The sequence below is a fragment of the Phocoena sinus genome, chromosome 2 (genome assembly GCF_008692025.1).
Source record: "Phocoena sinus isolate mPhoSin1 chromosome 2, mPhoSin1.pri, whole genome shotgun sequence".
NCBI lineage: Eukaryota > Metazoa > Chordata > Mammalia > Artiodactyla > Phocoenidae > Phocoena > Phocoena sinus.
In genome coordinates this window covers 130,020,013-130,033,161 of record NC_045764.1, presented here as the reverse complement: position 1 = coordinate 130,033,161, position 13,149 = coordinate 130,020,013, and the positions used below count along the sequence as shown (strand labels likewise).

The 13,149-nt window shown below is 39.4% G+C and overlaps 1 protein-coding gene across 2 annotated transcripts in view; it reads left to right on the top strand.

The window, feature by feature from the left end:
• TXNDC16 (thioredoxin domain containing 16) overlaps positions 1-13,149 on the top strand; it is a 120,289-nt gene that overhangs the window by 1,245 nt on the left and 105,895 nt on the right. The window contains exons 2-4 of one of the 2 annotated variants that reach the window (XM_032624689.1): positions 5,863-5,981; positions 6,575-6,875; positions 7,869-7,951. In XM_032624689.1, coding sequence (XP_032480580.1) covers positions 6,698-6,875; positions 7,869-7,951 — 261 coding nt within the window. In that variant the 5' untranslated portion in view covers positions 5,863-5,981; positions 6,575-6,697. The remainder of the gene's footprint in view (positions 1-5,862; positions 5,982-6,574; positions 6,876-7,868; positions 7,952-13,149) is intronic. The other variant, XM_032624690.1, reaches the window with a different exon arrangement.

The window sequence follows — 13,149 nt, the reverse complement described above, 5'->3', positions numbered from 1 at the left end:
ATCCCTCTGATGAAACATTCAGCTGAGCAGGTTGTGCTGTGCAACCTACAGTAGGGTACAACTTGCTGTAAGAAGTTAACAGTCCTAATCCAACATCAGCGCTCTAAAGAAGGATCTCAGGCTTTATTGGAATTGAAGACATTTGCCTCATGGATTCATAGGGAATGTGGTTAGGGCAGTACACAGTTCTATTTGAAAGGGGACAGAGTGCTCCGGGCCCCAGTGAGATAACTGATTGCAGTTATGTGCTTAAGCCCATAAATTAAGCATGAACTCAGAGTTATGTGCTTTTAGGCACTTGTCAAAATCAGGAAAGCCTCTTATTCTCTGGCATGGCCTATTTTTGTATCTTCTATAATCAATGAATCAGGTCATGAATAGATTTTCACCATGAAGGGGTTTTTCTTTTTTTTCCTGTATTCTCTACTCAAAGTGAGAGTAAATGACATTTGGATAGCACCCATACTAGTTTTACATCTTTGTTTGTGAGACTTTTTATTCCAGTGTCATAGCAAATCGGAATATCCGCTTTTTTTCCCCTTCCTTTTTTGGGGGCATATATATGGGGGGTGCAGGTAGAAGATTTTGCCCCACTCCCTTGAGGGAACTCTTAAGTGGAGAGATGTTGACTCCTTTTATTGCCTCCTTTGTGTCTTAAGTGGTAAACTGTGATGAGATCTAATCAACATTTTATTTGAGTCAGGTTCAGTGAGCAGGTTCTGTTCTCTAAAAGCGGCATTAAACTGTAAACAAGCTAATTTTTGACAGAATGTTCCTACAGGAACTTTGTAAGCATTATATGCCCCATTTGTTGCAGAATATGAAATGTGGCATTTCCCAGAGAATGATGCCTGTAGATCTTGGTGTAATTTGTTTAATGTTTACAGTTGTTAATTTCCTCTCTTTCTTGAGAGGGGAAACCATTAGTTTTATGTTTAATCATAAGGGAAATTTAGGCCTTTAAAGGGGAAACTATCCGAGGGTCTTCTAGAAAAGCTTGCTCCTGGGTAACCTAAAATTGGAAATATGTCCAAATACACAATGGTTGAATATTGTTGTTTTGAGAGAGCAGATTACTCTAGCACAATGTTCTTTCAGACGTTTAAAAGCAGAACCATTTGCCAAGTGTTATTATATGTAGGACCCAATCCCAAAGTGTGATTGCTGTAGCTGAAGAGGGCCACCAGCTGCTCCACCTACGCAGAAAGGCAAATCTTTGCCCCCTCCTCTCACTAGCAAGATGATCAGTGTTTTTCTCTTGAAGTACTTCCTCATCATTGCCCTTGGGGGCTTTCTCAGGATTCTGGTGCTGAGCAAAACAAACTTTTGTTGCCTTTAACTTTTTATTTGCAAGCTTTAGCCCTTTTTGTACTATAGCCTTACTCATCCATTCTTACAGTGCTTGTCATCCTCCTGTATTTGTCCTTAGTTAAATGTCACATATTTTTTCCAACTTTTAAATGACCTGTGCATGCATACTTGTTTAGAGTTTAGGGATCAGGCAAAAGTTACATCTTGCCTACTGACTCTGATTAGTTCCACCAGGAGCGTTATACTGAGGAACTGAGGGCTCCTTCCAGCCCCAAAGGTTAAGAGTCTGCACTTAGTTGTGAGTTGTCTGTGTGTAGGATACGCAAACATTCGCCTATGACTTCCGTTTTCTTTTTGTATTGGCACTGGTTGTGGTAACAGTTGTATTTTAAAGAGTCATCTTCCCTTTTAGAATCTTTCTAAAGTGAAATTGGGTCAATTTCTTGTGAATTCTTTGAAATATACTGCTTTAAAAATCTAGGATATATATTTATGTTCAAGTCACTCTCCTCTTAGCTGTTACTAAAACAAATAGGGCTAGGTTGGGTTATACTGTAATAACAACCCTAAATCTTCAGAGATTTAAAGTAAAGTTTATTTAAAGTTTACTTTATTTAAAGTTATTTAAATAAAGTAAACTTTATTTAAAGTTTATTTAACACTGAGTTGGCTGGGAACCTTGCCCCATGTTGTCCTCTTTCTGAGACTTGGTTCAACAGAGAAGACCTCGGTTTGAGTGTTTTCAATCATCACAGCAGAGAAAAAAGTGTGTCATGCTTCATGATACATATATGTTAACTCTTAAAAGCTTCCAGAAGTTACATATGTCACTTTTCACATTTCATTGGCCAAATCAAGTCATGGCCATACCTAACTCAAGGAAGTGGGGAGTAGAATTTTAACATGTGTAGAGAACTAGAAACATTTGGACAGTCTACCCTTTTTGTCAATAGATATTCTCCTTCCTACATATACTTCATCCTTGGCTCTTTCTTCTCAGTGGAGATATCCCCTAAATCCCATCCAGTCACTGTCAAGCTCAAAGTCTGGGATCTCTGAGTAGTGCCCAGTAGCCATAATCTCTTGTAGTCTCTATCTTTATAAATTATCTGTCTCCGTCACCCTGTTGAATACATAGAGTAGTGTAGGGACAGATAACTATAATAAGTGTTCCCATTTGGAGAGGAGAAAAATGGAAGACATATACCAGACTCTGGACTGTAGCAATTTTGGAATCTTGCTGGGCAGATATTGCTAGGGCTCTAAATTATAAGAAAAATGAAATGAAAAAACATCAAATGACTAGCCCAATTCAAAAATAATTAGATGCAACAGACACAATATTACTGTGTGAAATTGCTATAAAAGCTTCTAAACATTTATATGCATTTTCTGTGTTTATCTCATTATTGTGGACCAGTGACATACAGTTCATATTCTAGCACATGCCCTGGAGCATAGTTCTCTATGGTCCTTGGCTTTGCCCTGCAAGAGATCCTTCCATGTTTATTACCTCTGTCCCCACCTGAAGTTGGCTTTGGAGAATGTGACTTCTTTCCATGGCTGAGCAGGTTTGTCAGCTTGTTTCCGGACCCTACAAGCATGGGGGCTTAAGGATTGTTTTAAGTTTTGAACAGCTAGTCTTTTGGATGGTGGAGCTTCTTTGAGTACCTTTCTTTTAATACCTCGCTAAACACAACCAACAGCATCTATCACACAGTACTCATTTCTGTCTTCCAGCCTCTTCTCTTAGGGCCATAAATAAGTTCTTTAGCCACATGAACCTAGCTACACACTCATAAGTTCATTAGGTACTTGTCGCCTCCAACTTACTGTAGCGACAGCTTCATCAAATGTGTTGTTATTCCTTAACATGGATCATTTGGTGAGGTCTTGTCTCTATGTTTCTTTGAGGAGAGTTTCCTTGAGTACTCCCAGAACAGCTTTCCTGCTGCTTGGCGCCTGAGCGAGTATGTGGGGTTCTTGTTAAGGTAGCACCTCACTTCTAGTTTGTACACCAGTGAAGATAAACTAGATTATGCTACAATAAAAACCCCCCAATCTCAGTGGCTTAAGACAACGAAGTTTATTTCTTCCTATATCACATGCTCATTGCATACCAGCGGGGGGTTCTCTGGGCTGTGCTTAATCTGGGAGCCATGCTGACAAACAGCCACCATCTGAGTGTTTTCAGTGACTATGACAGAAGAAAAGAAAGGCAGGCCTATCACACAGTAGCTGTTAAACCGTTGCCTGAGACAGGCCACTTTGGCTCCCATTTTATTGGCCAGGGTAAGTCACGTGGTGGCCTCAAACTTCGGTAGTGGTGGGAAGTGCAGAAAGCTAAGTGTGATCCTAGGTATACCTGACAGGAGAACTGGAACTGTTTACCCCATACTGATGAACCATCACACCAAGGTAACAAGGCCACATTCCTCCCAAGGAACTCAGCACTTTGTGGTGACACTTAAATTTTGAAGCATTAAGTGTTGTTCTCTATCCCATTTTCTAACTACCAGAGAAAAAAGTCACCAATTACCCTCTGTAGCTTTGTTTTTAACTCTGTTCTTGCTAAGGTGTTCTCTTTCCTCACTATTTCCCATCCACACTTGCCTTCTCTTTGTTTAAAGTTATTTTTATGAGGAGACCATGTCTCTGGGCAAAAGCATTTCAATTACCATGCATGTGAAATGAACACTTTTTAGTGACACCACAGGGGTAGATTGGATTAATATGAGTAGTAGCTATGGAAGATTTGATTACATACAAGTAATATTTTTTCTTTCTAAGTCAAAGTGAAAAGGTACACTGTTTAAAAGAGTCAGTTCTAGAAGGCTTCAAAATTCCCCTTGGTATCTTACCCCCTCCAATTTCTTGTTCCTCAGAGGCAATTACTTTGAACCACTCACAGTTTCTTTTGGTGTTGATCTTTCCATTTCCAATAAACTTGGCTTTTGGTCTCATGAAAAATGAAGATTTAGCTCTCTTTCATCCCGTTTCCCACCCTGACTGTATGCTCCCTTTACTTTCTGTCTCCCCATCCACTCAACTCTGGTTGTTACGGATCTGGTTAAATCATTATTCAGTGTGTATCTTATGACCATGTAAGCTGTGTTTCTAGCCGACCCACACAGTATTCTCTGCTTTAAGTAATTTTTTAAATAATCAAACTTACCAAAAGATGGAGAAAACTTCAAAAGTTACTACTGAGTACCTATCTCTGAATAATCACCCACATCTCTAATTGGCGAAATGCATAGTACGTTCATATGGATAATCTAATCTGTCCAATGAGGTGGGTGTGGGGAAGTATTCAAGCATTGAATGTGTGTGGTTAGACCTTTGGTTCTACCAAATACATTCTACGTGAAAAGAGTATGTTAACTTTAGTATCCAATTTAGTGTTTAAATGACTGAATTGTAACCACAGGGCCAGGAAAAAAGATATTTATACTTGGATTTCTCATTTGTGCTTTTACTTAAATGTTTAACCTTTTAATTAGGTTGGAGTTATTTCATTCAGTAACAAGTGTTATATTCTTTCGGCCTCAGGATGCATGCATCTCTCCCTCAGAATATAAGGAAAATATTGGATGACTCATTTTATACCATTTTCATTAATATAAAGTGGCTTTAAAATATGCTGGTTTAAAATGGCTTTAATGTATAATATTTTAATGTCAAGGATACCTCTTAATTATATTATTAAAATTACTTTTTATATACCTCTCTCAGTCCTCACTCCTCATTCTCCTTGAGTTTTTGAACTCTTGGCTCACTATTAAAAGTTGATGGCAAATTTGTTCACTGCTTGATATAAACTAGTTCTAGTGAAATGAATTATTAGGAAGTAATCAATAAGTAGTTAGCTCCTGTTTTAGGAATACCTGTTCCTTATGGAGAGTTATTATACGCTTATTGATAGTATCGAAAGACCAGAGTATATGGAGTTTCAGTTTATCAATTCTATTGTACAATAAATTGAAGAGTAAATTTTTTCTCATTACCCCTGAAATGCTAAATTGAAGAGTTAATGATCTTTCATGACCATTGAAATGGTAGGTGTCTAATTTAGTATGATTTTTTTCCTAAATTTTTTATTCTTTAATCATTTCTTTACTGAAAAGTTCCACTCCTATCCTTATGAGTAATTCTTGCTATTTTCTCCTGTCTCCTGTTTTGACATAGTGATCTTTGTTTAAAAGATAAGGGTTCGGGCTTCCCTGATGGCGCAGTGGTTGAGAGTCCGCCTGCCGATGTAGGGGACACGGGTTCGTGCCCCGGTCCGGGAAGATCCCACATGCCGCGGAGCGGCTGGGCCCGTGAGCCATGGCTGCTGAGCCTGTGCGTCCGGAGCCTGTGCTTCACAACGGGGAGAGGCCACAACAGTGAGAGGCCCGCGTACAGCAAAAAAAAAAAAAAAAAGATAAGGGTTCTATTTGAAATTAAAACAAAATTCTCACCTATACCTGTGGGTATATCTTTACCTTCTAGAAGTGCGATGTTTAATATAAAAACTAATTTTCCTAAACTATCTTCTTTTAAATGTAGATAATATATATCATCAGTAGAAAAACTTCCTGAAAGAAGAAATTGTTCAAAAGAAATTTGAAAGTAGCAAAAGTATAAGACAAAGATAATTGACAGCAGATACAGAGGACAGCATGGGAGTAAGTACAGCATGAAAGATGAGAGGATAATATCTAGAGCAAATCTGAGTTCAGAAAATAGAATTGAATTAAAATATGAGTTGAAAAAGATATTTGAATTTCTAAACTGTTTAAATAAATCTAAGTCTTAGGAATTACTAAATGTATATTAAGGAATGTTCTTAAATAGTTTTAATAGATATCTTCTAGGGGACTTAAAGTAAAAAGAATGTAAACATAGTAGACATATATTTTGGCTCTCATTCCCACGTTAGTGGTTTTAATGGCTATTTGAGTATTAATTGTACATCTACTCTAGGTAGAGAAAGATAAAATACCCAGTTTAAAAAAATGATTGGATAATGTTTGAAAATTAATTTTAGAATCCTTAAAAATGACAGCTTAGCATCCACCATAAATATCTATTAAACTTAACATCTTAGTATTGCATTTTCCAGATATCTTTGATATCTTTTGCAAGTATCAAAAATTCATAGTATTATTAAATCAATGTCATTATATATCATCCCCTCTCATGTTTTTACTAGAAGGAAATAGTAAAGTATTAGTAAAATCAAACATGGAAGTAATGCCTTATATTATTCTTTTTGCAGATTTCACTTCATTCATTTATTTAATGAATTCATTCAGAAAAACTCTGTTGAACACCTGCTCTTGCCAGGTATTGTCCTGGGCAACAGAACACAGCGGTGAACAGAATTGACCCTCCTGCCCATATGCAGCCACAGCTGATGATGTCTTCCAGTTTCAGTGTACTTAGAGTTGGCATCTCTTTTGTCATGATGTGCGTTTTTTATATGTCAGCAGTAGACTCTCTACCAGAGCTGAGTCCTCAGAAATTCTTCAGTACATTGCAACCAGGAAAAGCTACCTTAGCTTATTTTTGTCAAGCTGGTGAGTATTTTTTATATTCTAATATGATTTTTGTGATGTTTCTATTGCTGTTTAATCAATATGCTAGGAAGAACTTATTATCAGGATTAATAATATGTGCTTTAACGCTGCAACTATAATATGCCTGCCTGGGTTTCAATCCTGACTTTGCCACTTGACCTGCTGTGTGACCTTGGTTGAGTCACTTAGCCTCTCCACGTGTCTTTTTTGTCATCCATAATGAGGAAATAGTGTGTGCTTTATAAATTTATTGTGAGGATTAAGTGACTTTACTCATGTGCTTAGTCCATAGTAAATACTAGATAAGAATTAGCTGTTAATAATGTCTGAATTTCATCATCATTTCTGAAAGTAAACTTTTGGATATTTTTTGCATGTAAATATTTTAAAAGTGTTTTCAAACTTTAAATATAGTATTAGTAATGCCTTAGTTTAATACTCTGCTTTAGCTGTACCATCAATTATACTGAATTAATTAATATAACTATTGAACATATCATTATCATGGTTCCATTTAAGTTTTTTTGTGCCTTAAAAAATACTATTCTTGGAATTAGTAAATGAAGTGAATTCATATTTTTGTTGGCTCCCTTATTATAATTGTGATTTGAAAATGGTATTTTAAAATCATTTTGAAAATTTTGTACGTGTGTTGTGTATATAGTATTAAACTTGGAAAAGTAATGCCAAATGTGCCATTTAAATTAAACATTTATTTATCCAATTTATGTTTAGAAAGCTTTTAAGGTCACTTACAAAGTGAAAATATGTCATGATAAAAATGTTAGAAATAAGAGTAATGAGGCAATAGGAAATAAGGGTACAAAAATATGTAACTAGGTTCATTTAGTTACTTGATTATTGGTTGTTGCATACTAGTTGGGCAAACTAATATATTTCTTTTTCAGTTTGCAGCTTTGGGCTTTAATTTTAAAAATTCATCTTTCCTAAGGGGCAAGTCATAAAACATTCATAAAACATTTCTTATTTTAGATTTTCCAAGTACCTCTGTATTTCTTGAAGAACTGAATGAGGCTGATAAACCTCTCCAGGACTATGGAATTTCAGTCACAAAGGTAGAAAGATATTTATGTTAATAACTTACTAGTGGCAAACATTTTACAACTGTGTGACCTAAGACTATCTAAAAATACTACGTTGTTTCACATCTTTTTCCAAACTGGAAAAATATTTTTTCTACCTTTTTTTTTCATAAGAATAAACAGGAGTATAGATAATTCCAGATTATTGTATAAATTATAAATACAGGGGAAAAAAAGCTACTTAAAATTCTGGAGCTTAGAACTTTATTTTGTAAACCATTCTATTGGGGCTATGGTGTCATTTATTTTTTCAATCTTCTATTTAAGTTTTTTTTTTTTTTTTTTTTTGTGGTACGCGGGCCTCTCACTGTTGTGGCCCCTCCCGTTACGGAGCACAGGCTTTGGACGCGCAGGCTCAGCGGCCATGGCTCACGGGCACAGCCGCTCCGCAGCATGTGGGATCTTCCTGGACCTGGGCACAAACCCGTGTCTCCTGCATCGGCAGGCAGACTCTCAACTACTGCGCCACCGGGGGAGCCCTTAAGTTTTTTTTTTTTGCCTGACAAATATATCATAATAAATGTCCATAATTTAGCTATTAAAATTTTTCTATTAACACAAACTGAGGTACCAAAATTGAAGTAATTCAAGTGTTTTTTTTTCTTTCCTATTCTTCTAAGTCTTTATAATTGCTTATGTTGTGGGTTCTCATATTTATTTTTAGAAAAAAGTTAAAACAACCTAATTTGGGACTTCCCTGGTGGCGCAGTGGTTGAGAGTCCGCTTGCCAACGCAGGGGACATGGGTTCATGCCTCGGTCCAGGAAGATCCCACATGCCACCGAGCGGCTGGGCCCGTGAGACATGGCCGCTGAGCCTGTGCGTCCGGAGCCTGTGCAAAACAACCTAATTTGAAATTACATACTTAATTTTTTTCTTAAAAAGTGTTTGAACTTGCCATGGAGTATTATGGAAAATTTCCACATGCATCATGGTTTAGATAGCTACAGGAGCCTTTCATTTAGTTTAAACTTAGAATTTGTACCTCAGAAAACGGAATGATTAGTAACCCAGTGATTATTAAATTCTTTCAGATTAGTGTCTCCCTGACTTTCTGTGTACATTTATTCTTTCTTAGTTCATTATCCTTCCTCCTTTGAGAGATGGCTACTGTCCCTCTTGGTCCCTGAAGCTAGAGTTCCCAGGGCAGGAAGCATAGAAAAGTTAACTGTGACTTTTAAAGGGAAACTGTTCAGTCTCACCACAGAACACTTCTGACACCAGATGTGTGTTTTTCATATGAAGCAGTTCTGACACTAACAACCCAGAGTTAGCACAGACCCCACAGGTTAAGGGCCCAGTCCTATGAGATGCCCCTCACTTCAGATGTCAGTCACAAGGAGTGAGTGGGTCCCCAGGCTCCCTACGACTTCTGTAGGACTTGGCTCCAAATGGCGGTTCTCACAACCCCCTCCTCAGGTTCCATAATTGCCCATAATGTCTCACAGAACTCAGGGAAAGACTTTACTTACTATTACTGACTTCTTATAAAGGATATGTCAGGAACAGCCAAATGGAAGAGATGTGCAGGGCAACATCTGGAAGAGTCTCAAGTGCAGGAGCTTCTATCCCTGTGTGGTTTGGGGTGTGTCATCCTCCTGTACTTGGATGTGTTCACTGGAAGCTCTCCACACCCTGTAGTTTAGGGTTTTTATGGAGGTTGTTATGTAGGCATGATTGGTCAAATCATTGGCCATTGCTGATTAACTCCATCTCCAGCCCTAAGGTGGGGAGGTGGGGCTGAAAGTTCCCACCCTCTGATCTTTCCTTTGTCTTGCTGGTAACCAGCCCCCATCTTGAAGCTGTCTAGGGGCCCCCAGCCACCAGTCATCTCATTAGCATGCAAACAGACACTCTTATCACTCCCAGAGATTCCAAGGGTTTCAGAAGCTCTTATATTTCAGGTTAAAGACCAAATATTAGAAGAAAAGATACTCCTGGCACTATCATGCAGGAAATTACAGGGTTTTAGGAGCTCTGTGTTAGGAACAAGGGGCAAAGACCAAATATATATTTCTTATTATATCATATTTATATACCTCAAAAACCTCTTTTTTAATGTCATTTCTGTTTTGTATAGAGGTCTCAGTTAACTTTGAACCACTGTTTATACTCTGGAATGATAATGGCACTCATCTTTAAGGAGCTTTGAATAAAAATCAAAATTGAAATTTAGAAACAAAATGCTAGGTTGGTACGATACTCAAAAAGGATAATCAGGCTGTTATCTAGTAACTAATAAACTAGTAACTAGTAACTGTGTGTCTAGTAACTAGAGTAGAATATTAAGGTTCATGCCCAGGGGTTACCTTTATGAACTAACAGTTTGTAAAGCTTTTACAGTTGAGGACTCTTAAGCTATGTGGAAAGGAGACTGGGTGAAAGAGATAGACCTATATTGAGTACCTGTTAGACCCAAACGGTCTACGAGGGATTCCAACTCGCCCAAGAACCGCCAAGAGTCGAGAGCCGCTGCAACACGCAAGAGGTTTATTAGGAGCCGATGCACCGGGGTTCCCTGAACCTCACGCAGGAGGCCGATGGGGAACCCCTAAAAGCGGAATCACATACTTTTTATAGGTTTATTTACTCATAGGGCGGGTATATTCTCACAATGATTGGGTAAATGTGGTGACTTTTGAATTCATTGGCTTAGGAACTTTTGTCCCACCTTCTGGCCGTTATAGTTGTCTGTTCATTGTGGCGGTTAGGGCGTATACCTGTTACGGGCAACTGGAAAATTACCCGCTGTCTGGCAAGTCCCCGTCAACTGAAAAACTCCAAGAATTGGTTTCGATAGGGAGAAGGAGTGGCGCACGATAGGGAGAAGAATTGGTTTCGATAGGGAGAAGGAGTGGCGCACGATAGGGAGAAGAATTGGTTTACGGGAACAAGTGAGGGGGTGGAAAGTCCCTAAAGGCCCCACATTCCCCCCTTTTTTTTTTGTAACTAATTTCAATCATGGAATTTCAGTTTCTTTTTGCGAGTTTTGGTATTGTTGCCTTAGCATTAAAACTTGTACCGTACTAATGCGTTCTCTAATAAAGGCTATCAGGCGATTCAGAATGCATGGTCCAAAAGTTAAGAGCAACAATAAAATAATGAGGGGCCCTAACAAGGTGGAAACTAAAGTAGTAAGCCAGGGAGATTTATCAAACCACGATTGAAACCATCCTTTTTGATTTTTCCTTTCCTGTTGTCTTTTGTCCAGGCGCTCCCTAAGTTTGTCCATAGTTTTGGTAATAGCCCCAGAATGATCAATATAAAAACAGCATTCTTCTTTTAGTGCAGCACATAGTTCGCCCTCCTTAAGGAACAGCAGATCTAATCCCCTCCTGTTTTGCATTACCACCTCTGAAAGCGAGGTGAGGGATTCTTTTAACTGAGTTATGGAACTTTCTAATGCCCGGAGGTCAACATCTACAGCTTGCCTTAAGGCATCATAATAGTGGGGTTGTTGGATGAGGGCTGTTGTACCCGTTCCTACCCCGGCTGCCATTCCTAGTCCTAGGAGTACAGCCAGGGTGAGTGTTATGGGTTCCCTCTTAAACCTTCCTCTGCCCTCATATTCATCTAGAAAGGATGAATCTGAATGATAAATGAGTCTGGGGACCAGCTGAACTAACACACAAAAATCGGTTGAAGCTTTAAGGACCTCTAAAGAAATGCAGGGGGTCAATCCTGTGTTACATGCCCACCATCCATCCGGAGGAGGGAGGAGATACCCTGAGCCCTGTGGGAGGCTTAAATTGGCACAAAGATGTCGGTGGGACGAGGGGGGCGTTCCTACACGTGTACCGTTTCCTAATACTGAGGCCAGGGTCAATTTACTATTTCCTTCTTGTTTCCATCGACATTGATCTGGAGTGTTAACATTATTATAATTAGAATTATATCCTATAGCATCATAATAAGGGGGAGGAGCAGCATAGCAAAGCCAACATGATTTGGTAGCCTCCGGGTTTGTGGCATTTAAAACCTCAAAAGCCGCCTGGACCAATGAGAGCATTCGGTCCCGGGGGGTCTTGGGCTTGATTGTTATTCCTTTTGGCTCAGAAGTTTGGTTTCTTATCTCTGGTAACGCTGTGGGAGGGGCCAAAGGTAGCGAAGAGTGCCCTATCTCAGGGTTGGGGCTTATAGGAACTGGAGTAGGGGTTTCAATTTTTAGTTTGATGGTCATTAGTAATCCATCATTATATCCTTCTTTATAAAACCTGATTCCCCATGAATGGCCATTTATCCAGTTTTTATCCTTTTTTCCTGGTTCACTAAAAGAGATCTTAAGGGGATGGCACCATTTAGTACATTCAGGCCTATAAGTTAAGGGGTTGGTTGGGTGTGTATAATTGGCTGTCACCTTAATAAAGTCCCAGCCAGAGGTGGGCTTCCAATAGGTGTCTCCTGTGGTTTCACACCCCCAGCTTTTACAATAAAAATGTTCCTTTCCCCCACATTGATAATTTAGGGACCTATGGCGATGAAATCCCGGGCATACATAAAAGGTAGGGTTGCTAAGTTTCTGTCGCGTACCCGAGTTTTGGCAGCCGTATTGGCCGGCCCGACCGGGTATGGATGGGGCATTTTGACGATCATGGGAGTGTGCTGTGTCCCAATTGGGAGCTCCTATGGCTAATTTACAAACATCGGGGAAAAGGTCTGGCCACCAGGTCCAAGGAGCAGCAGTATGGCTAACAGACCATATTACATCTCCAGTTTGGGAAATTACCTGCCAGGTTAAATGCTGGGGCAGGTGAGGACTAAAATTACTCACAGTCAGTAGGGGTAACAAAGTTAAAGTTATAAATCTGATGATCGCAGAAGCTTGAGCTTGAGCGGGTTGCTGGTCTTTTGGGCTCGCCATTCCGATGTTGCAGATGCTGGTGCGGCCTTCACGTGTGAAGCGTGGATCCACGCAGCGATGCCATCTACCTTTATAGCCGTGGGGGTGGTGAGCAGGACGATGTATGGTCCTTTCCACCGAGGCTCTAGAGTCTGGGTTCGGTGCCGACGGACGTACACGGAATCTCCGACTTGGAAGGGATGAGCCTCTGCTGGTGTTCCTGGTCGGTAAGCCTCTGCCAGCTGGGACCACACCTCCTTTTGGACCAACTGGAGTCCCAACAGCCTAGCATATAAGTCAGTGTTATTCTGGCAGTCAGGACTTAATTTCTC